The following is a 25,697-nucleotide window of genomic DNA, read 5'->3' as shown; positions in this document are numbered from 1 at the left end:
GATATGCTAAGGTGTAGATTTTTTGATATTTTTATTTATATTGTTTGAGGTTTCTGGATCTGTACTATGGAGTCTATCATTAATTTGGAATATACTTAACCATCACTGCTTCAAATATTTCTTCTTTGGAATTCTCTTTCCTCTTGATATTCCAATTACTTACATGTTACACCTTGCAAATTATTCCACAGATCTTAGACATTTTGTTCTGTGTTTTTGCCTCTTTTCTTCTTCGAATTTCAGTTTTAGAAGTTTCTATTGACCTATCTTCAAGTTCACTCAAGTTCACTAATTCTGTCATCTGCAGTCTCATGTTGAATCAAGGATATTTTTCATTTCTATTACAATTCTTTTTTTCAATTTCTAGCATTTCTTTATCTCTCACACTTTCTAGCTCTCTGCTTACATTATTTATGTAATTCTGTTCTCACATGTTGCCTATTTTTTTTTCCATTAGAGCCCTTAACATTTAGTCATAGTTATTTTAAATTCTTCATCAGAGAAGTCCAAAATCTGGGTCATATCTGAGTCTTGCTCTGAAACTTAGTTTGTCACATCAGACTGTTTTTCTTGACATTTTTTATGTCTTTGTAATTTTTTGTTGCTGTTGAAAGTTTGACATATTGTTATACTGAGATAAATAGACCTTTAGTATAAGATTTTTCTGTTAATCTGGACTAGAGTTGGTCTGCATTTAATGTTTTCTGCAGCTATAGTGAATTCCTCTTATTTTTCTTTGTCTCTGCTATTATGTCTCCCCTGTTACATTAGTTTCTTAAGAAGTCCTCTTGACAAAGAAACTGCATGTCTGATTCTTTCATCTGAAATACCCTATTATTACACAAGAGCCCTGTTAGTGTGGTAGTAAAATGCAGGGAGGCAAAGTGTTCTAAATTATTTTTATTTTAATCTCTTAATTTAAATCTCAGTGTTTTAGTGAGCCTTCCCTGGGCTGTGACCCTCAACTGCTTTTAAGCACTTTTTTCCCTCCTGAGGCAAAATGGAATGGCTGGAGAGGGTTGAAACTGGGTAATTGTCCTTTACTCCTAGATGAGATAAGGCTCTTGTAAAGGTGTAGTTTTGTTTTTTGTTTGTTTGTTTGCTTCCCTTTGCAGAGTACAACATTGTTATGGAGGATGCTCTGGACATTTTTTTTAATTATTATTTTCTCCCACCCTCTAGCGGAAATACAAGGGGATTTTTCTGGGATTTTTACCCTCAGAATTTAGTGGTGTTTCTAGAGGTGAAACTCACAAAAGCACAGAAACTTCCCTGGGACTGTAGTCCTCTGGCTCCTGGATTGAACTATTTTACAATATTATGTTAGTTTCAGGTGTACAGCAAAGTGATTCAGGTATATATATATGTATGTGTATATATATATATATATATATATATATATATATATATATATATATATAGTCAGATTCTTTTCCATTATAGGTTATTACAAGATAATGAATATTGTTCCCTGTGTTATACAGTAAATCTTTGTTATTTATCTATTTTATATATAGTATTGTATATTTGTTAATTCTATACTCCTAATTTATTCCTCTTCTCCTCCCTTTCCCCTTTGGTAACCATAAGTTTGTTTTCTGAACTTGAGTGTTTCTGCTTTGTAAATAGATTCATTTGTGTTATTTTTTAGATTCCACATATAAGTGATATCATATATTTATCTTTCTCTGTCTGACTTACTTCACGTAGTACTGATTTTCTCTAGGTCTATCCATGTTACTACTAATGGAATTATTTCATTCTTTTTTATGGCCGAGTAATATTCCATTGTCTATTTATATCACATCTTCTCCATCCATTAGTCTGTTGATGGACACTTAGATTGCTTCCATGTCTTGGCTATTATAAATAGTGTTGCTATGAACTCTGGGATGCATGTATCTTTTTGAATTAGAGTTTTCATTTTTTCTGGTTATATGCCCAGGAGTGGGATTGCTGAATCTTATGGTAACTTTATTTTTAGTTTTTTAAGGAACCTTCATACTGTATTCCATAGCAGCTGCACCGGACTACATTCCCACCAACAGTGTAGATGGGTTCCCTTTTCTCTACACTAGAGGTACACAAATTTAACTGGAGTGCCTTATCCTTGTCCTTGTGGAACTGCTTTCACTGAGATCTACTGTGATGTCATTCCCCTTCAGCTTTCAGCAAAGAACATCACAAGAAACAGGTCTCTGAAGCCAGATGTCATATTTGCTTAAAAGTTGTTGCTGAGGTCATTCTCCATTAGATCCACTATGCTACTTATTGTACCTAAAGAGAGGTCACATGAGAAAACTATTATTTCAAACTGAGGATCAAGAAAAATTGTATATTTTGTAAAGCTCTAGAATGGGAAATGGGAATCATGTGACAAACTGCATTTCCCTTTTTGCTTTGGCCACCAGAAAGTTCAGATAAAATTTGCAATTCAGTTGCAGTAACTGGCAAATCTACTGCTATTTGTATAACTGTGTTTCAATTTATTCCTTGTTCTTAACTTTCTGCTTTATTTGGATTTTCCTTTGTTCTTATTTTGGGATATTCTTAATATTTTTTGTATTATTGAATATTTCCTTATAAATAGGTTGATTCCTTTAGAAAGAAGATTCAATGAAGATGGATTTAATGATCAGTAAAATAATCTTTAATTCCAGTCTTCTAGGAAGTTTCTAGTGTTTCAAATAAATCTATCTTTGTAGATTATAGAGAATTTAGACACAAAGTTTAAATGTTAAAAGACATACAATTACACCTTGTCAATGGGTGAATTAAGTCAGTAATTGAGGTATCCTGAACCCCACTTCTTAATCTTGCTTTCACGAAACATTCTTCTCTTTCTTTACGTATCAGCTTAGAATCTGCTTCACAATCTTATCCTTTTCTCATTCTCTGCGATATTTCTATTGTATTAGTTATAAAAAATAGTTAATACTTACTTATTTGTCAACATTCGATAGTCTGCCACTTTAGTAGACAAATCAAGTATTTGATCCAAAATTTCTGCACATACTGAATAATGCTTTTTGTAACGAGCTTGAGCTCTTTCTACAGCAATCTGCTCATGAATTTCCTTCTCTCTGATGGCTTGTTCTTCAAAATCAATCTTGGCTTGTCTTGCCAAAGCCTAAGACAGCAAAGCCATATTTTTAAGTCACCATCATCGTGCAATGATTCAAGTGAAAACAATGTCATCATTTCAATAGACAAAAAAAGAAAGAAAGAAAGAAAAAAACTCTAAATAGAATGAAACCTCCTTTTAATCAGGAACAAATAAATCACAAGAAGGCACCTTCTCTTAAATACATTAAATCCCGAGTATGATGACAATGTTAGAAATATTCCACCCTTAGCTTATGCTATCCACAAAACATAGTATAGAGAAGCGTACTTGGTGGATTTATGACAAACTGTGTCTTAAGTGTTTAAAAAGTCCTGAGTTCATGGGCTGCAAATAAGAGTCGTGGATCTCAGAGAAGCAGGCAAGTGCACGCAGGACCCTAAGCATAGCTGGCCCCTTCGTCCCCATCTCAGGAGCCTTATAACCTGACAAGTCTGTTCCAGCCAATGCCCTTTGTCTTTTAGTGGGAGACTTCTTGGATACTGATTTATACTCGGAAAATATTCTGGAAATTCCCTGATTATACTGGCTTGAGAATATAACGCCTTTGCCAACAAATGTTAAATGTGTTTAGACCACAAAACCGTCTGCTGTTACAGTCTTAATAAATTGATAAAACTCCTTCATAGAGACATCTATTTCTGCAGAAAGTAATGAAATATTTAAACAGTTTGACATCACCTACTGCTTTCTTGGCACTATTATTTTGTTGAGGGAACTCTTTCTTCACATAAAGTGCAGAAGTCAAACTCAGCATGACCAAATGTTGCTTTTTCTTTTCAAAGAGTTAGATTGGCTCCTTGAGAAATTCTATCCTGTGCTAACACGCTCCAGAAACAAGACTTGCCTCCTATAACTGAACCCAATGACTGTACAATGGAGGCACACTTGGGTCTGGAGGCACTGTGGTCCAATTCAGGCCCCGCTCATACAGAAGTCAAGGACTAGCTGCGAGACCTTGGCCAAATCAGAACCTCCCTACCCCTCTACTTCCTCAATGGTAAGCAGGGAGAGAAAAACGACTTGGCATAAACAGAAAGATTGTCAGAGCAAACACCTCTTCTTATTTATTCACAAGTGGCTAAATGCAGGACAACAGGCTGCTATTGTCCACTGACCCAAACAGAAGGTTCATTGGTTTTGTATTGTTGTTTTATTTTGCTTGTTTTATTTTTGTTGGGAAAGGAGTTAGGCTGAGTGACCCTTAAGGTCAAATCTGTACATTGGGCAGGTTCAGGAATTACACCAGAATATATTATTGATGTATTGCTTTGCAGGCCATTTCCATGGAGAAGGCACACAGTTTAAGTACAAAGCTTTCTGGCAAGCTTCGTGAAGTTTAAAGAGTTCAGAGTTCAGAGGGACCTAAGAGAGGAGAAGCAGTTAGATGAAGATTTAGGACAGAGATGATAAAATGGGTTGAGGTTGGATTACTACCAAGGGCTGGTAACATATGCGGAAATATTTAGGATGCGGTGCAGCCAGAACCTCGGTGGGAACACTGGACCTCCCAAGCAGGGACAGAGCAGCTTTCACCCAGGGCTCCCTCCCTCCATCCCTCCCTGCCTCTCTTCCTTCTTTCTAGCTAGTCTGCTACTTCTACTCCCCTCCCCTGCACTGTGTGAAACCCACCACAATTTCCGGTCCCATTACAGCAAAGTGGGTTGCAACCCTAAATAAAGAAAGAAGGAAAAGGAAAAAGGAAGTCTGTGGGAGGCAGTAAATCTCAGTGCTAAGAAGCCTGGACTCTGGGGTCTGAGAGAGCCGCTGTGCCCCCGCTACACACCGACAAGCCGCTGGGTGACTCTGGGCTTTCTGAGTTTCGTTTTCCTGCTGTGTAAACTGGAGACCAGGTTAGTGTCCACCACGAACAGCATCATGAGAATTATATACGTAAGTAATGAACACAGCTCAGTGCTGACTCAAAAGTGAGTGCTCAAAATGTTAAATACTATTGTGATTACCTATGTTAATGGCAGTAAGTGGCACCAAAATTTGAAATCAGGAACTGTGTTAATTAACATAGAATAGACGCCCAATTGCCTTAAGAGACCAGCAGGTTTAATCTAAAAACAAAAGACAAAAACTCCTGACAGTAAAAAACACGAAGTCCATTCTCTCTCTTTCTCCCTCCCTTCTCTGCTCTTCCTCTTTCTTCTCTCTTCTCCCTGTTTCTGTCTCTGTCTTTCTGTTTTTAAATGTACCAGACATTGGCCTAGACTCTGGGGAAACAATAATGAACAGAAGCAAACATGGTCCCGGTCCTCAGGGACCTCACACCCCGTGGGAGAAGCAGTCAGAAAGGCACACGACTAACATGTATCATTACACACTCAGACCAGCGTCACCAGGGAGACCGTGGGGTGTGGGGTGGCATAGCAGGTGGCTGACCAGGATGAGAAGTGGCCTGAGCATGGAGCTCTGCACGATGAAGATGAACCCGGGAAAGGCATGTGAGATGAGGGGGAAGGTGGAAGGTGGAAGGAATGACTTGTTCAGGGGTCTGCGAGCAGAGCAGTATGGCCAGAGTCCAGGGGACAAAGGGGAACATGTTGTGAGCAGGAATTGAGTCGAAGGAAGCCATGATGGGTTTCTGAGTAAGAGGGCAGTGGTCACGTCTCAGGGTCAGCAGAATTCCTCTGGCTGCAGAATGGTTGGGAGGAGATGGGAGCGGGGCAGGCATTCTGTGGAAGTTGTCTCTAACTTTCCCTCTTCTTCATTTCTGACAGGTAGAAGGATGTCTCTTTGTCTCCTGCTTTAGGGAATTTCTGCAGGATGGGAAAATGGAAACTGTTGGAGCCTCCTTCCTCACATGAAAAGGCTAAATTCAAAGGTGAATTGATCCTGGTCACTCAAAGACAGAGGTGGAAGATTTTGAGGGCAAAGAAGAGGAAGAGATGGGGGGTTTTGCTGTCTTATTTGCTGGCAGCTCCTGGGGAGCAGCAAAGCCTCAAAAGGGACACATGAAGGACGGACGACAAAGGCTGGACCTGTGCCACCGACAGAGCGTGGGCTGGGGAAGCTGGGCTCCCTGATGACCCGAGTGTCTCTCTGATGACCTGGGTCTTGACCTGGGCACTGTGTGTCTCTGGGCAGAGGTGGGTTGTCGGAGTTCACCTTAGGTTGATTTAAAAGCTGTAACCCCAAATGTGGTTACGACTTCACATCCACTAAAAATAGATGAACAAGACCAGTGCAGTAGTAGTAGAGACTGGGGTCGTGGTGTAGACATGGAGAAAGATGGACAAAGTGAAGAGCCAGTTACTACATGAAATCGATAGAACTTAGCGATGTTTTGGCTACGGAGAAGTGAGGGTGAAGCTGGCTTCAGGTGGGCCCTGGGGTTTTGGGCTTGTACAGCTAAATAAATGGTGATGCCATCTGTTGAGATACAGAAACTTGAGAAAGTCCAGTTGATGAATAAGGGTCATAAATTTGGCTTCATATGTTGACTTCATAGTGTCTCTGAGATCTCTGAGCAGAGATGTCAAGACAGCGGTTGAACATGTGGACCGACACCTCAGAGGGCAGAGACATAAACGCATGCGTCGTCTGTCTCTTGCAGTGATTATACCCTGTTGTTGTGGATGAGGAGGCTACGGAAGGAAACAACACACAGGAGAGAAGGAGGAGGCCTTGGTCTGAGCTTTAAGGACCCTCCACATGAAATGCTTTGGTATTTGAGAAAAACGAGCCGACAAAGAAGGCTGAGAAGGAGCAGCTGAAGAAGTAGGAGGGACACAGGAGGATGGTTTCAGCAGCAGAAAGGCTCCGGGTGCTAGCACAGCTGATGTTAACTATCATATGAAAAGTTATTATTAGCTGGTGAGGATCACTAACAAACTTAACAAATCTCAATAAATTTAAGATTACATCTAGAATGTTCCCCTTTCTCTCAGCACAAACAATAATTTAAAACTACAAGGATAACAATGAACGAATCACAACAATTTTAAAAACCTCTCCCTTCTTCATAAAAACGAAGCAGCAGAGGGATAATGCTGAGAGTGGTCAAGTATATTTTGTTTATTTAGCGAATGATACTGGAAAGAAAAGATGACGGTGCTCATTTGACGGTGCTCCTACTTTGGCACCAGCCACCACTGCCGGAGGAGGTGGTACATTCAGATTGTGAACTCAAGCCATCTCAAGGGGAGGGGCGCCAGGGAAGCAGACACCCCGCTTCAGGAAAAGGGAATCACGTAAGAGGAAGGGATGGTTTTTGTCGGAGGCTGAAGAGCCTCACAACTCTGGCCTCAAGGCTCTCAGGGGTCTGAGCATCCCAATGCTCTGAAGTCAGCTCAAGTCCATTTCAAGAAAGGACAGATAATGCTTCTCACCACAGTGAGCCCAGGTCAGCTGTACGAGGCCTAGGCATTGCTATTCTGCACTTAATTAACTGGGCTTGTGAAGCAAACATATTTAGCAAACAGGCGGTTATTTCTCATGTCAGCAAATGCCACTCAGTCCATTCAAGTTTACTCTTGGCAAAAAAAGAGGGATGAAACAATTATTCAGAAAATCCAGCTCCTGAAGGCACTTGAGATGATGCAGCTGAAATTCATGGGAATGGCTCCCCACCTGCCCCTGACATTTCGGCTATGTCTGGTCTGCAAAGGTAAAAGCATCATTTTCCTGCCTCTGGAGAGTACAGTACTTTCCAAGTGATATTTCTAACAACTGCATAATTTTCACTAAGTTGCATCCCATTTTCATGAAATATCTCAGTGGAAACCATGAAGCTGATAAATAAAGCATTGCCTTCCTACTTTCTGTAAGGTTTTCCCTTCTGTGCAGCCTGGTTTTATGAATATTTTGTGACAGGAAGGTCAGGCTATCTGAAATGGCCCTCACATGAGTTTTGTATTTCTTCAGTCATATCTGGACTAATGGATTGAACAAATCTGAGACTCTTCCAATAGGAAATAGATAGGAAGTGATCCATATGATCACTTGAGAAAAAAAATCTCTTTTGTTTATTAGAACAATGTAATACATATAAGGAAAAATATGAATGTATTCAATAATTAAAAGATTGGATATTTTGATTTTCAGAGCTATAAAGGGTCTCGACACGATGGTATCATTGTGGCCAAGAGCATACTTGGCATCCAAATCTTGGCTTCTGTAACCACCCTCAAATACCATGAACCCAAGTATCTCTAGATAAACAGCTTATTCTAGTTCTGAGGAAAGAAGGGTACAATATGGGCCTGGGGAATCTTGTTTTACCAGAAAACAAGGAATTAATTGCTCATTAAAGACTAATGGTGTCTTAGTGGACTTTAAAGCAAGTCCTTTATGCATCTAGAAAAAGAGAGTAATGACTCAAGAAAATGAAAATTAGATTATCATTCATCTTTTTGACAGCAACACTTTACACTTGAAGAAAATGGAATAATATATTTAGGATATTCAAGGAGAGAAAATGTGAACTAAGGATTTTATACACAGCAAAACCGACAAGTAGAAAAGGCGCACACTGTTACCAATATACAAAATTGTTTGATTGAGGCCTTCTTGAGGAATTTCCTGGAGGGTTTCAAACAACTGAAATGACCAGAGAGATGTGGACATAGGGACTGGCGGGGAGCACTGAATAGTTGTAAAGTCAAGACTCAAGGGAGAGTTTAGCACGTGGATGCTAAATGTGCTGTCAGGGTAGTTTTACAAAAAGAAAAATGGGGAGACAATGGAGAGATCATATGAAAAATTAACTCCTTAAATGACTGGCAACTAAATGCAGCTTTGTTTACCTTGAGTTGGTGGAAAGGATCAAAAGTGATCTCAGAAAGATTTTTAAGGGAGATATTATTTACCGCTTCTCGATCAAGAGCATCCTGGAAATCTTTGAGTCGTCTTTCCTCATACTGTTTTTCTCTGAAAATTCTGTTTTGCCACAAAACTTCCTTTTCGTGCCGGACATGCATGAGCTGCACAGCGATCCTGCGCTCCTGCTGAGACTGTCGCATCAGCCGGTTGATCAGTTGCTCCTCCCGGTAAGCCTCCTAGAGATGCCATTGCAAGAGCCAGTTATCTGTCAAGGCGGTGCCCACATTTCCCACTGGGCTAAGAAGCCTATACATAAGCCATGTGTTAAGGCATGGTATTTGGCTACATCAGTTTGTGCCATTTGACTTAAATTTGAACATGGCAAAAATCAAGTTATAAAACTAAAAATTCCCACTGAAGTTTGTATCATTTTGGTACCCAGAAGCTTATGGTCCTGCAACTCATAGTTATTTTAAGTGAATTATTATCACGGTATTATAAATGAAGGGTATAATTCTCAATTTATAAGTACATTTTCAGAATTTGGAATTGCACTCTATGCACTCTTAACATAAATACTAGTTGTAAAAACAAACGCAGACATTGTCTGGCTGAAGACGGCAGCGCTGATTAGTTCTGAGTAGGGACATCTCCATACCTAAGCTATTGAATGGGAAAATTGGAGAAGAGACTTAGGGGAAGCTTATTTTAGAAAATCCAAGCAGTAGTAACCTGAAAGAGAAACTAGATGTGTTCTCTTGGCTCCTTGGCTATTTTAAGAGAACAGACAGGGAACCAGTAAGTAAACAGTGGAAGAAGCATTAAACTGGGGATCAGCATCCCTGCTGTTGCAGCCCCAGTTGCACCATGAACTGGCTGAGTGGCCTTGGGCAAGTAACTGTGATGTTCAGGGCCCATTTCTTGACAGGTAAAATGAAGGGTCTAGGTGGAAGAGGATCTCTAAGGCCCTTTCAAGCTCTCTCACTCTGTCTAAACAGAGACATCATGTGGAAGGAGGAGGTAATTAAAATTCTCTGAGAACTAAGAAGACTTAGACTATCTCAACATTGAAGTTGTCCATTTAACACGCAACAAAGAAAATCTGGCATCATTAGTGACATTTCCAGATTATAGGAGAAATATTACATATATTTTCAGAATCAAGATACAAATAACAACACACTGGTGGTAAATGACAAAACTTGAACCTAGGAATTATAGTAAACTGTAGGTTAAATAGAAGTTCACCTGAAAATAAATATGAAATTTTTTCTGCTAGTAACATATACCAGGTAAAAAATAAAATCATGAACAACAATGAAACATATGTCTCATCTCATTATAAAATTCTAGAAGCTTTAATGTTAATCATTTGTTTCCTTTGAGATCCAACAGTGGAGGTGAGGCAGAATGTAAAAATGGCCACAAGTTCTTCAGTTTTTTTTTTTTCCTTCACCCTCAGCCCTGCAATGTTATCCTGCAGACAGTCCCATTAAAGGTAGAACTATTTCTCCACTCCTTAAGTGTGGGATACGGGGTGACCTCTGACTTGAATCGACCAATAGGACACTAGCAAAAACAAAACAAAACAAAAGACTTGGGGACCTGACTTTCTTAATTCTCTCGTAACCCTTGCCACTGTCACCACATTTTCTGGTCAGCTAGAAAATGAGAGACCACAGAGTGAGAAAGAGAGAGGGAGGGAGAGAGAGGAACCACCTTCTCAGCTAGAACTGATGAAAGTCTCACAAGTCAGCCGGCTCCAGCCAACCCACCAGCTGACCGAAGACATCTGAGCGAGGCCAGGTGAGACCAGTAAGAGGCGCACACAGCTGAGCCCAGCCCGAACTGCCGACCACATTTTGGGTGGCTTGGGATACAAAAGGCACAGTCTCAACTATGCATATTTTTAAAGTAGAGCCTTGATGTATTATTCCAAGTGAATTCTATATTTAATGTGGACTATATCTACATTTGGCTGTGTTTATATAGCAGGGCAGTTTGGTTGTGGAGTTGAGAGCTGGCCATTCTGACTCCTGTGAGGTCAGACATGTTACAAACCTAAACCTAAAGTGTTAGAGCCATCCTAAGTTCACTCCTCTAATCACTTCTAATACAATACTCAAAGAAATAGTCTATTTTGCCTCCCATTCGTGTTTTAAAATCATCGTCTACTCCATCTACACCTACTGACCACCCCTACCTTACAGTGGCAGCATCAGCCCCTCCTTACCACGCCTTTCCTCCAGCTCTTCTCTAGAACCTATTTTCCAAAAAAAGTCAAAGTGATCTTTCTAACCTTAAATCTCATCATTCACTCACACAATTACACCTCTTTATGAATTACTAGCAAGACAGCGACCCGACCACAAGTCTCTGGATCTCCTAACACAAGCCCGACTAAAACAAGAGTTTATAAACTCCAGGGGGAAATGGCAACAACCTGGAAGCTAGAGAAGACATTATGAGCTGTTTCTGATAGATTCAGTGCAAATGGAGCCGGAATCAAAGCATCTAGGGCTGACATGAGATCTGCGCTATGCTCTCAAAAAGCAGTGCATGCTTGAGGGAAGCAGAGGAAATCCTAGCCCTGACAAATACCATTTTCTCTTTGGAGGAGAGAAGGGTGGATGGGAAAACAGGCCATGCTGCACATGGGAATTTCCCATTCCACCAGTGGGGAGCAGTGGTACTCGTGTCAGCTGCACATGGAGGTAGGGCCGAGGTATTTACATTCCTGTTTCCTGGTGATGCTGATGCCGATGGTCCCAAAACACACTCTGAGGACCACTGCAGTAGACCAAAATGAGAGTGCTAAGAACTTTTCCATGTGGTTTTCATTAAAAAGTTCCCTTTTTGATAATCTCAATAGACAGAAAAAACATTTGAAAAGATTCAGTATCCTTTCATGATAAAAATTCTCAACAAACTAGGTATAGAAGGAATATAACTCAACATAATACAGATCACATATGGTAAGCCCATTGTTCACATCATACCTAATGATATGATGCTAAAAGCTTTCAGATTTTCACCATTCCCCTAAGATCAAGAATAAGACAAGGATGCCCACTCTCACCACCTCTACTGGTTCTGGAAGTCCTAGCCAGGGGAACTGGCAAGAAAAAGAAAGTAAAGGCATCCAAATTGGAAAGGAAGAAGTAAAGCTGTTTCTGTTTGCAGATGACATGATCTTACACATAGAAACTCTAAAGACTCCAACAAAGAAATGTTAGAACTAAAAACAAATTCAGAAAAGTTCAGGATACAAAATAACACATTAAAATCATCTGTGTTCCTACACACTAACAATGAATTATCAGAAATGAAATTAAGAAAACAATCTCAGAGGGTGTGAAGGAAAGAGAAAAGAGAACCCTCCTACACTGTTGGTGGGAATGTAAATTGGTACAGCCACTATGGAAAACAGCATGGAGGTTTCTTAAAAAACTAGAAACAGAGTTACCATATGATCTAGCAATCTCATTCCTGGCCACATATCTGGAAAAGATGAAAATTCTAATTCAAGAAGATATATGCATCCCAATGTTCATAGTAACACTATTTACAATAGCCAAGACATGGAAGCAACCTAAATGTTCTTCAACAGATGACTGGATAAAGAAGATGTGGTATATAGATATATGGAAAACAGTATAGTGCTTACTCAAAAAATTAAACATAGAAAATTAAACATACGATCCAGCAATCCTACTTCTGGGTATATCTCCAGAGGAAATAAAATCAGTATCTCAAAGAGATGTCTGTACCCCATGATCACTGCAGCACTATTCACAATAGCCATGATATGTAAACAGCCTAAGTGTCCATTGATGGGTGAATAGATATACATATATATACAGATATATATAGATGTATCTCACATATATAATATATATAATGGAATATTATTCAGCCTTCAAAAAGAAGGAAATCTTGTCATTTATGACAACATGGATGAAACTGGAGGACACGATGCTAAGTGAAATAAGCCAGACATAAAAAGACAAATATTGCATGATCTCACTTAAATGTGGAATCTAAAAAAGTTGATCTTATAAAAGCAGATCTTAGCCATTTTCACCAAACACACACAAAAATGGTGACATATTTTTTGGTGAGGTAATGGGTATGTTAATCAGTTTGATTATGGTAATCATTTCACAATGTATATGTGTATCAAAATATCACCTTAAATACCTTAAATATATAGAATTTTTATTTGTCAATTACACCTCAATAAAACTGAGACAGAAAGTTCCCTTTTACCTCTAAAAGTAATAACATATATAGAGAGTTGACATAGAGTTTTAGATTCCTATTTTGTTAGTACTTTTTATTGTGGTAAAACACATATAACATAAAATTTACCATTTCAACCATTTTTCAGTGTATAATTCAGTGTACAATTAAGTAAATTCACAGTGTTATACACCATCACCAGACTTTAGATTCTTTAGTAAATGTTTTATGTAGAGTTGTTTTATGTAGTGTATTTGCTGCCATGTTGTGAAGATGTCCCAGTGATTCAGAGTAGCACATAATACATACATAAGATAAATATACGTGCATATAAAAGACCACATTTTGTAAAATTTCCAGCACTACTATTAACTAACAACTAAATATCTTACCTCTTGTGCTTCATGGGCTATTAACTGGTCCATTAGCAGTCTCCGCCTTCTTTTTTCCCTTTGTTCTCGTGCAAAAGCATCTACTTCAAGGCGCTTTTGGATTTTTTTAATGTAGTCGTCATCCGAGTAAGTGTTTAGCAAATCAGTGGTTGTCTGGCCTGCTGTATCTAAAGATCTGGATGCACTAAGGACAATGGTTTTTACTTAGATTTAAACAAATAACTCAGTCACATGCCACTAACTTGTGACTATGAAAGAAGACATCAGGAGACACCTTGAGTGCTCTGTTAATTTATGAATACAATAGTTCATTATTTGTAGGTTTGCTGCTCCCAGCTGAACTCTGAGCTCATAAGAAAAGTATCCTGTTTTACTATTCTCTATACCTATGCCTCATAGTCCTGACATGTAGCTGATGTCTGCTACATTTCAAATGATATGCTAAGAAGCACCTTATGAGTGTAATACAATTTTAAAAAATCACACACTGAAATTCTGGCTATTTTATCAGCAGGGGCTCAGTCTTCAGTTGTATTCTCTCAGAGTCGTTGAGTAGAAATTATGTAGCTACCAGAGACTCAGTAAGATAAAAGTATAACCCTATTTATTTATTAAGATTTAGTACAATTAAGTATTTATGAAAATGGTGTGACATAATTTTTTAGATCATTTATCAAAATTCTTACTATATTTTAACTTTCGTGTGTTGTTTAAACGAGTCTGCCTTGGATTGAGCATGGGTTAATAGCTCTCTCAACACTGTATTTGTGCTGCCAACAATATACTTAAGATGCTGCTTCTCCATTATTTATCAATCAGTCTGTCCGTCCGTCTATATACACATCCATCTGCTGTCATGCCAGTTAAGGTCTGATGAAAGCTACATGACATTTACTTGAATAAATATTCATTTTACAAGATGTGAGTTTCTTGAGGGCAATAATTATGTTTTCTTTATATCTGTTTGCTTGTCAGGGCTCCATAGAATTAATAATTATATGTGTATGAATTATTAGTGATAGGAACTGTGGCCAAATTTGTATATATTAAAAAGGCAGTTGTTAGAAAGAGCTTAAGGTAAACCTATGAATCCCAATGTTAAATTACAGCAGCCAACAGTTTCAGCTAAAGAAATAAATAGCAGACAGCATTTATTATTTGTCTTAAAGAAACATAGTAATAGAACATGTAGGGGAAAACCAGCAGTGGGAACTCTTACATTGCTCTCACTGAGACATCATTTTTCTCTCACAAAAGAAAAAAGATGGACATCCCTGAGAAAGTGTTTCAGGAGCCGGCTGAAAAACTTCAGTAAAGTTTCTGGAAGAGCCCAGAGTGTGCCTGATTCTAAGCTGAGAATTCAGAATGAACTAAATAAGTAGTGATTAATAACAGGGATTAAGAAGGGCCACACTGTACCATGGCTTTTTTCTTTTTTCTTTAAAGCTGTGCTCTAGATTAGTGCTTCCCAACATCTTTTATCTGGGGGTCCATCAGAGGAGGTGCCTTTTGTGCAGTGCCCTGGGAGGGATTTGGAGTCACATACGGGGCTGCTCACAGCCACAGGTGACTGGTCCAGGGACTCCAGCTGCCCCAGGCCCATCCTTCTGCTCTGAGAAGTGAGGATGTCTATAGCTCGTGGGGTCCCCACTGGGGAATCTCTGGCCAGACTAAGTGGAGGCTTCTGTTGAGAAAGGATCTGTGATGAACACTGCTATTTCCCACCCTTTTTCTTCAAAAGAGCTCCAGTTTTATTCAGGAAGACAGGAAGACTGAGGTAAAGACTACAGTTCCCAGCCTCCTACTCAGCTAGGTATGGCCACGTGACTGAATTCTGGCCACTGAGATGTAAGCAGAAATGTTATAGGGCACTTCTGGGAAGGCTCCTAGAAGGAGCTGTTGCAGATTGGACATACCCACTTCTTGTCTATCCTCCTTCCTGATGCTGGAACATGGGCCAAATGGCCAGAGCCCCAGAAGTTGTCTTATATTGCGAGTGTGACTCTGAGGATAAAAACCACACATCAGGACAGCGGAACTAAAGGGAACACTCAGTCCTTGATGACCTCGGAGTGGCAACACACGCCCTGGGCTGCTGATACTCTGATTTCTATTACAGGAGAGAGAAGTAGACTTCTAACTAATTTCACCCAGTCTTGTTTCAGGGTTTCCAGCCTAGGTTCAGGTTGGGTTGGGGAGGCAATGAGGTTCAGGGTGAAGGTCTGCAGCTGTATTGTGTGGGGAGGATCTTTAAAACATTTAGTCACTGACATTGTGAGGATTTTAATCAATCAAAATGGATGCTGGTGCAGGGGCTGGAAGATGCTGCTGTGCTTGGTGTTAATTCTGGCTGCTAAATTGTGTGGAAATCAAGGCGTCCCAGGAAAGGGGCTGGGTGTGGAGCTACAGAGAAAACCATTCACCAAAAGTAATAAGGTATTTGAGTATTTTAAGATGGTCATTCTGGTGGGCATCACCTGTTTATGACTCCAGAGCAGGTGGCTGGTGAGATGAGTGAAGGATGGAAGAAATGGAGTGGTTGGATGGGCTAAGGTCAGGGTGGGCGTGGTGGGGTCAGGCAGCAGCTGCACAGGTAGGCAGGCCTGGATTGTGGTTATTTTAGGAATCAGGGAAGCACTGACAAGTGCGGGCAGGGTCAGAGCAGGGCATCAGGAGTCTCCGTGAAGGGGAGGAGGAAAGGTAATTCAAGCATGTCCTTTATTTTGCTTCATTTTCCTTTCACACCTGACATCCTCACCATTTCTTCTTCAAGCTTCTTATTCCTCTGCATTTGACTCTATTTCCATCCCTCAGAAATATTAATGTGGAACCAAAGTGTACCATTTGGGTCTTTTTTTCTTCTTTAATAGAGATTTATTTCTTATTCTATAAAACGTAAATGAACAGAGTTTAGATAGTTTCCTTTAAAAATTTAGAAAAACTCAAGTTGCTCCTAAATAAGCAGGCTCTGATCAATTATTCTCTGTGAGTCAATGACCCTAAAAGGAAACAACAGGGGAAAAGACCTTCGTATTTAGGAAAAAGGAGCCTGTTAACCAGGCATTTTTTGTAATGAACTGACTTAACTGTCTGTCTTAGTGACATTCACTCAACAAAATCATTCAACAGTTTTTTTATTGCTGGCCCCAGTGCTAAATGCTGAGGCTACAACATGAGAGTAACCAGAGGCTAATAAAGGCTTTATTGTGACAAATTTAAATTAATGGTAACTTGAAAAAATTTTAGTGAATGTTTAAAAAATGTGTGAATTTAGAAGTGTTTTTAAATATAGCACAGAAAAATAAATTAACTTCACATCTCACAATAGCCACTTTCCCTCTTGATCTTTATAAAAGTAGGTAATGAACAATTAATCTGAATTTTAACTCATTTATCTTCCTTAAGACACTCTCTTAATGAAGATTCTACAAAGTGAAAACATCTTTGGAACAGCTATTTCAGGTAAACTATTTCTAAATATTCACAATTAAAGGAGAACAGGGAGAACAGAATGCAGGTTTGTGATTATTAAAACAATTTTCATCCCACCTTTCTTTTGCCTGGAGATCCTTTTTTATCAATGCTTCAAAATTCTTAATTTCATTGGCAACATCCTTTAAAGAAAAGTCATTTTCAGTATCTCTAAACAGCAGCGAACATTTTCATTTACAATATCCATTCAGATTTAAAAAATGATATGCACTAATAATTCAAGCTGATCAGGAGGTAAGATCTGAAAAGCTGCATTCTAGAATCTTCTTCTATACTGTTTTGTTACTGTTAGACTAGGCTAAATGCACCTAAAAGAAGGTGAAAATTGCCTAACCTGAATCATTTATTTCACTGTTCTAGCTCTGACAGTACATGAAAGGGCATTTAATGAGAATAAAAATTATCAAAGAGTCAGGATGTGCATTTTTAATTGCAATTCTCTTAAATGAGAATAAGCACTTTTGGGATATAAATATTTCTTTAAAGATCATCTTGGGTGTTTTAAACATTTCTTGTGCAACCTTAATTTGCTTTCTGAAAATTAATTTTAGCTGATCCTCTGCCTACTGCATATCCTTATTAATAAACTTTTATCAATTTAGGGAAAAATAATAATTAAGTGCCTTTTATAAAATGGGGTCAGAAAAAAGCCTCTATAGGTAGTATTTTTTAGAATCCAACTATAGGATTTTTTAAATATTAAAAAATGTGAATTAATATAAAATACAATGGATTTAGAAATCAGAGAGACCTGTCAATCTCTGCTTTATCAGCATCGTAAACTTGGGTAAAACATTTCAGTTTTCAGAGATCAGCTTCCTTATCTACAAAATAGGGAAAATAGTATCCTACTTTGGGAGTTATTTACAAATTGAAGATAATGTGAAGTGACTAACCCACAGCCTGACATGTAGCAGGTAATTAGTAAATGGTAGCTATTAATCTTTTTTCTTAAGTCAAGGGAGAGAATATCATTAACAATCGTTATAGCAGGATGCAGTGGAGATTGCAGGACTTAGCATCAAAATGTAGCATTGCTCCCCTGTGAAATATAGTCAATTCCTTTTGATTGACAGTTGGTATAGTCTAGCAGAATATCACTAGTGTAGGTATTTTAAATTTAAATATCCCGATAGCAAGCAGACTACTTAAACATTTCTGGGATTCATAGAAAAATAGTGCAGCATGGTTAGGAGGTATAAAGTAAAAGTAGACAGGAGGAATGGCACATCCATGGAATGGGTACCTGGACTGACCCCGGTGGTACCCATGGGCATCATGACCGAATACAACAGCACCCATTCTGGCCCAGTTTGTTAGTGGCCGCAGACTCCACAACACAGGAGTCCACGCAGGTACTGTCCTTTAATAGGAGTTTGCCATCCCTGTCCTAAAGCTACATTCTCTGCTTCTGAACAAATAATAGTATAAAGTGGATTAGATATGCATATAGTGGAGGAGTTTTGAATGAGAAGGGACAATGCCAGAGACAATTTGAGAAGAACGTGGGTAGCTTGGGGAAGTCTTTCTATATGTTTTAGGGAAAGATCATCCTTTTATTAAGAGAAACATAACACAGTATTAAAGGGTTATCACTTACCTCTGCCTCTATTTTCTTTTTCATCATTTTTTGGGTGTCAGGTGCTTTCAGAGTACGATTTGATGCAGGCTTAGGAATCTGTATGATAGCTGCTTGGATTTTGGCCATTATTTCATTTTGTCGTCTTCTGCTTAAGCGTTGCTGAATAACCCATATACATTAGTTTAGTTATTCAGTTCATCAGAATAATACTCGATGTTCTACACTCACAGGTACACATGTATACAAATTTCCCACTGAAATTTTCCAAATTCAGCAATTAACCAACGTACTAGGTGTTAACTGTGTAATGTTATGAAGCAAGTGTCAATATAACTTAATTTTAAAGGTATGATATTAAAACACAGTTTTGGAATCCCCAAATTATGCCAACCAAATGTGTGTATTTTCATTCTGGGTGGTGATACTAAAAGAATAATAAAGGCGTTCCCAGTACAAAGAAGAGTATAATTCTTTCCCAGTTCCACCTTCATGACCTGCCCAATAACGGGAAGAAAAAATTCTGTCTCTGAAGATGGTCTGAAGAAAAAATTCAATCTAAGACATGGTCTCTAGGAGGGCTCCCAGGGAACCCAGTAGAAACGACAAGCTTCCCCAAAACCCAGTTACACTTATACAATGAGTTCAGAGGCTACCTCCAATCTTGAACTAACACTAAATTATGTGTTATCATCATTGGATCATCTCTTCTCTATGTAGGCAGTAATTATTTTAAGAAGAATATAAGCAGGAGGGTGTAATTGAAAGAAAAAGTATTATAAAATATAGATTAAATATTTTAAAAATAAGAGGCAACATGTGAAACTAATCATGACTTTACCACTAATGCATAGACTAGAATTAATAAGATCATCAGTTCTATATCCAAAGGTAAGAAAATTCACTTTACCATTAAAAGGTCAGAAATTATAAATAATTTAAAAATTGTCTTAATTTCACTTCCCCAAATATCCATTTTTATTTAACTGCAATGTTTATCTGTTTTTTTTCCCCCTAAGAAAACCAGGAAGACACAGGCTCTCCCTTTTCTCCTATTTGCCTATCATTTTTAACATAATTTATTTCAGAATATTTCATGTGCTCATGTTCCCTTTTTTTCCCCAACTTCCTTTGGAGACTTTCTACGTTCGATGTGGCACTTTAAAGTGAGATGGGCTGGGTCCATAAAATTAGAGCCCCAGCTCTTGGCATGGACTGAAACACAACTTTAAGAGTGCCTGTCTCTTTACCCTGCACTGCTGAGGGGAAGCTCAAACCTTTATCCACTCCCAGGCAAGTAATGGGATCCTAAGATCTTCCAGAGTTGGTCTTTCCCCTTTCCCTCCCTCCCAACAAGGAGCTGACTATGTTCAGAATATGCTTATTTCTCATCATTCTAAATATATGAATTTAAAAAGCAATTTACAGTAGAATGAGAAGAACTATCATTCTTTTGCCTGTAGTTTACACATTCCATATATGCAGCCATCTGAAATTCTCTTAAAAGTCTTTAATGATTCCACACCCCATTGTCCTCTCATATCCTTAAAGGCACAGGAGATCACTAAAGATTTCCAAAGAAATCTGGGAAGCAGCGGAGAATTAGTCAAAGCAAGAAGCAAGGGCCAGGAAGATGTTAAGACACGTTTAAGGGGACTGGAAAGGAAAGCAAGCAGAGAATCGTCACACTGCCAGGAAGAGAGAAATGGAGCAGGACAGGAAGACCAAGGAGGGACCAAAGAGGGAAACAAGAGCAACAAGTGTCTGCTCTGTCTCCCCCAGTAGTGACAATACTCACAAGCCTTCGCTGGGGTCGCTTGTAGCAACCTCCCATCACTAAAGCATCGGACAACTTAAAAATAGATCAAGCTGTCCTGCTACCCCTGGGAATGGCAGTTCGGGTTCTTAGCCACAAGGGGAGGTGACAGTCAGGGAGAGTGGGGATGGAGAAGGGGGAAGAGTGAGGGAGGGAAAGGTGAGAGAGGCAGAGCCAGGAGTCATGCATCAGGAACCAGGAACCAGCATCTCATGCTGGATTCATGCTTATGCAATGTGTACTACAGGCATAACTCACAAACACTAATGAATTTCTGGAAAAATTGTTCTATAAAACCTTTTCGATATTAAAACATCTTTGTTCTTCCTGGAGTTTTTGAAATTTTTCAGGTTTCTCAGAATGCATGCAGACAAAATCTTCATTCATGTGTTTATATTTTTCTTGAAACCTGTGTGTAACCCGCATCAGATTGAAATCAGTTTGACGTGGTATCAGGTTTCTAAGTCTCTAAATGAAGAAAGCATTTCAAAAAGATTCCATTATTAGAGAATTAAAAGGATATTGTCGTTACAAGCATATATAAAATTTGTCTCCAAAATAAAATTTCTATGAATTACTATTGTTGAAATAAATTCAAGCCCCATACCAGTTGCTCTTATCCCTAATTGATGTAAGGACAATAAAAATGCATGATTGAAATTCCTTCTTACAAAATAGTCTCCTATATACTTTTATAATTAAACTCTTTGTCCTGAGTTTCATTTTCAATGAATGCTACTTAAATTCTTAGAAATACATTTTCATAAAAATAAGTTATAAAACCAATTTCAACACATAAGAGATAATATAAGAAGTTGGATTCTTCCTATTACTTAAGCCACTTCCTAGTAATAAATGAAGAAAAAATGAGTGACTGGAAATAAGGGTGCAACAGTCCAAGAAAATGAACTCTCAGTGATGACTATAAAGTTGGACTCAGAGCAACATGGCTAACATAATTTAACTAAAACTTTAGTATCCAACAGTAACCTACTTCAAAGCTGATGACTCACTAAATTTTTTTATGGTATCATTGCTCAAACCATTCTTGGTCCTCCTTTTCTAAAACTGCCTCAGTAGATAACGGCACTTACTCAGAAGAACATTTAAGGACCTCTGACTGACTTTATGCACTTACACATCCACCTGCTCTTTCCACAGTTAAAAATAGCCTGGCCTCCAGCTTCACGGTGGCAAGGAAAAGTCAGGTACTTCAACATCCTACCTCTCCACTTTGACACATACCTATACCTTCAACTTAATTTGTATTTCCCCCTAACCCAGGAAATACTCACTGAGTTATCAAAGAGCCTACTGTTAAGTGTATAAAGTCAGGCTGCCTAGGTTTGAGTTTTAGCTTTACTACCTACTAGCTTCATGAAGTTGGGAAAGTTGTTTTTTATGTTCTCTGTACCTTAGTTTTGTTATCTGTAAAATGGGAGTAATAAAAGTATCTATCTCATAAGACTGTTGTGAAGGTCAAATGAGAAAATACACATAAAGCACCTAGAACAGGGCCTGGCACCTCACTGTGTATGGTCAATCAATTTTTGTCATTATTAATTTTACTATGTAATAGACACCTGTATCTTCCCCCATCCGTATCAAAGAAAAAAGCTTCTCTATTTCTTTTGTAAGATATCTCCTTCTTCATCGTAACCACTGGTTCGTGCCTCCACTTCTCTTCCCCAGGGGGTCTCCTTCCACTTGGGCCCTCACACCAGTCATCTCCTGCACTGATTCTTTTCCTCAACTGAAAAGTTGTCACAGTCTCTATGTCCAGAAAAATGAACACATAATCTCACACTCCCATCGAGCTTCTCTCCTGCAGATACTGTTACTGTCTCTCCCCCTTTACCTCCACATTGCACGAAAGAAGTCTATGCTCCATTTTCCTCATCTCCTTTGCAATCCCACCACTCTCCTGAAACATTTTTCTCTCCCCAAAATGTAAGCCCTAAGAGAAGTGGGGTTTTTCCTGTGTTGTTTATTATGCAAGTACCTGACATACAGTAGGAACCTAATAAGTCTTTGTTCAGTGAATGAGTGATTGACTCTGGAAGATCACCGTGGCCAACATTAAACCCAGCGGCTTCCTATTTGGCCTCATCTCCATGGCTCTTGTAGCACCTGTTACTGTTGACTGTTTTATACTTTACAAAGAATTTTCTTATATATTGTCTTCTTGAAGATACCAAAAAACCTAGTTCTTAGGCAGGTAGAGATAATTATCCTTGTTTTTACAGTAGGGAAAATTAAGACTGAGACCGTTCCAGGGACTGGCCCAAAGTTAAACAGCTTGCAAGTGAAGGAAGCAGGACACAATACTAAGTTATCTGGCTTTCATCCTACTCTAATTCTAGCTCTCCGTGGGGGCTGAGTTCATTCTACTACCAGGATCATAAGGATGTCCATTAAAAATAGGCAAATCTGAAAGCAGGAGTAGCCCTCATATCTACTGTCACTGCTACTTCATAAATTAAATTTAGAAATTTAATTATTTCCATTTCTGTTTCGTGCTTACTTAGATAATGGGGAGTATTGCTTATATCATCAGTGCAGCGCTCCCCATTATCCCATAGGCCTGGAAAAGTTAATGCCCTTCTCTTATCACAAGGAACTACAGAGATCTGCCAACTAAAAAGTTGTGTGAAATAACCAAAAGATATTTAATGAGTATTTGCAATGTTCAAGGCTTTGTACTGGGCATACTTCTTGAACTTGAGGAACTAAAAATCTTGTGAGGCTATATGACAGATAAGTAATGAAAGTTAGCCAACAACATCAGCAGAAGGAGGTTAACACCAGAGAGTGAGAATTACCTGTGCCCTAGGAGGTCCACAGGGAGAGTCCACATGTACTGGGTAGGTTACACAGAGCAGATGTAGGAAAGTTTGGAGGAAGAAGAGAGATGAGAAGGGTGAGCTTGGGTGGGAGAGAGGAAAGAGAGGAAATATACAAAGTCCTACTAGAGGGCAGGCTGCAAATTAATGTAGAGGAAAGATTTTATACTGAAGGGTATGAAGAATTAAAGTTAAAAAGACAGGATGAAACTGTTCAATGAAAGAACTTCAATATCAGTCTCATTTGGGGACAGGATATATATAAAACAGCAGGTTTCGGAGCAGAAGAACCCAAACTAAATGAAATTTAGGGAAGATTCATCTAGCAGTTAATTAAGCCCTGGTAGCAAGTCCGAAGATTGGGAGACGTGTGAGGAGGTTGTTGCAGGAATTCAGAAGGAGATCCGAGCAGATATGATGGGGGTAGAAATGGAAAGAGAGGAGCAGGAATAAAAAGAACTAGGAATTAGGAATAACCAGAATTTGGTAAGTTATTGGCAATTGATGGATAGGAATGGAAGGAGGCATCAAAAAGGATAAATGAATAGAAAATATTAACATAAAATAAGACCCAAATATGGCCAACAGCATCCATTGGGGCATATGTACTCAACGGGGCTTCTTTGAGAACGCAGCATCACGGTCCTTCCCCTTCACCAAATCTTATACTATTATATGCTGATTATATTTCTTTATGCACTTACATCTCGGAAAACCTCACTTTTCATGCTTTGAAGTTTTGTGTTTCTCAGGGGTTGCATGATTTGCATTTCCACTCCAGTCAGACCACTTTTCTTCTTTCTCTGAAGAGCAATGTACAATTGATATAAAAGTTTCGTGGCCGCCCCTGGCTTTTCTGTGATGATATTGTGGGCCACATTCTGATCAAACTGCACACCCAGAAGGTGAAGTGTTGGCTCCAAGCGAGAAAAGTTATTAAGCTTGGCAGTTGAAATCCTAGGCATTAAAATATTTTACATAATTAGACACTGAATTAAAGCAGACGACAAATATCATAGGTATTAACATGATCCAATAATATGAATTACCTCATGTTCTTTTAAACACATCATTCCTCCCTAAAACCACTCAATCATGTAAATACATTGAGATTTTATCTGTTATCCTGAACTCCATGCATTTATTTCTCCTGAATGGCTAAACTAAAACCCATTAATTTTATATACTTTCCTACTTAAATAGATGCTAGCATTTCTAGAAGAAGTCAATATCAAATAAAGGATGACTAAATACCTTCTTCTAAATGGAAAAACTTAATCATGGCTTTGAGAATTATTTTATTTGAAAGGCAAAACTGCAATTTAAATTCCATTTCTTGAAATGATACTACTAAAACCTGAAAATAACCCTTTTTTCAGTTGCAGTGACAAATTTAACAGTAATCCTCTCAGGCATCGTAGAAATATCTAATTGAATTATATTAGCTACACAACTAAATTAGTAATGTAACCTTCCCTGTACAATTTATATTACTTCTTAAGAGTCAGTAAAGACTTTCTAAATTGTATGTATTATCGAATTACCTATTATTGAATTAAGCTCACATTTTAGAACAAGCTCATTAATTCATTTATTAATTTATTCTCTGAACTAACAAATATTGATTAAATACCCATTATATACCAACAACTTATTTATTAAATTTAATACATTTTTATAAGTTTATTAAAGCCTTACAAAGATGAATGAGGCCCTAGAGGAGTAATAGTGGGAAAACTAGATGAGTAACAAGTAGAGATAAATTGACATGACTGCTGTAATAGAGGCCTCCAATGACTTAGGACTATTAATGAGCCTATGAATCCAGTGACAGAAAGACAGCAAAAGATGTTAGATGCATTTTCAACTTCTGTGCCTCTCTATGATCAAACTGGAAGCAAACACCAATTTTAACCACTGGCCTATTTTCTCCTTCTTCCAAACATTCAGTGGCATTCTTTAATGGGAAAAATACACTGAATACTGAATATACTTGGCTATACATCAAAGTCCCTTCCCCCCCTGAGAACAGAGGGATACCTTAGACCAGAGGGAGTTGCCGGACATTAGGCAGAATTAGGGTTACTCACTCAATAACTTCATTTTGGACTATAAAATTATATGGGGGAAGATACAGTGACCTTTAATGACCTCAAATAAATTTTTAGAAGCTGATATGGATCACTTAGCATTTAAACTTTATATAGTGGCTCTAAACTTTTTTTTTTTTTTATCAGATACCATTCATTGGAAATCTGATGAGACCTACAGAGACTTTTCCAAGGGAAAGAAAACACATATTCATGCATATACACAAAATGTGTATACTGTGTGTTTGTGAACTTCCTTAAATCTAGCCTAAAAGTGACCATTATGCTCATAACATAAAATTAAAAACCCATGCTCTAAAAGGAGGTGGAGCTGGGTAAATATAAAA

General features: G+C 38.4%; 1 protein-coding gene and 1 long non-coding RNA gene across 3 annotated transcripts in view; one reads left to right on the top strand and one right to left on the bottom strand.

Moving 5' to 3' along the window:
• Positions 1 to 25,697, bottom strand: part of SPEF2 (sperm flagellar 2) — a 156,838-nt gene that overhangs the window by 114,461 nt on the left and 16,680 nt on the right. Inside the window, exons 3-9 of one of the 2 annotated variants that reach the window (XM_032470906.1) lie at positions 23,965 to 24,217; positions 20,715 to 20,885; positions 18,623 to 18,763; positions 17,080 to 17,144; positions 13,531 to 13,714; positions 8,944 to 9,132; positions 2,943 to 3,130 (exon numbers count right to left, since the gene is read on the bottom strand). In XM_032470906.1, coding sequence (XP_032326797.1) covers positions 2,943 to 3,130; positions 8,944 to 9,132; positions 13,531 to 13,714; positions 17,080 to 17,144; positions 18,623 to 18,763; positions 20,715 to 20,885; positions 23,965 to 24,217 — 1,191 coding nt within the window. The remainder of the gene's footprint in view (positions 1 to 2,942; positions 3,131 to 8,943; positions 9,133 to 13,530; positions 13,715 to 17,079; positions 17,145 to 18,622; positions 18,764 to 20,714; positions 20,886 to 23,964; positions 24,218 to 25,697) is intronic. The other variant, XM_032470899.1, reaches the window with a different exon arrangement.
• LOC116660773 lies at positions 4,612 to 6,894 on the top strand. The gene is made up of 3 exons (XR_004316390.1): positions 4,612 to 4,977; positions 5,854 to 5,957; positions 6,690 to 6,894. It is a non-coding gene; the product is annotated as an uncharacterized LOC116660773 (long non-coding RNA).

Source organism: Camelus ferus, chromosome 3 (assembly GCF_009834535.1).
Source record: "Camelus ferus isolate YT-003-E chromosome 3, BCGSAC_Cfer_1.0, whole genome shotgun sequence".
Classification (NCBI taxonomy): Eukaryota; Metazoa; Chordata; class Mammalia; order Artiodactyla; family Camelidae; genus Camelus; species Camelus ferus.
This window is presented reverse-complemented; position numbering and strand designations above follow the sequence as displayed.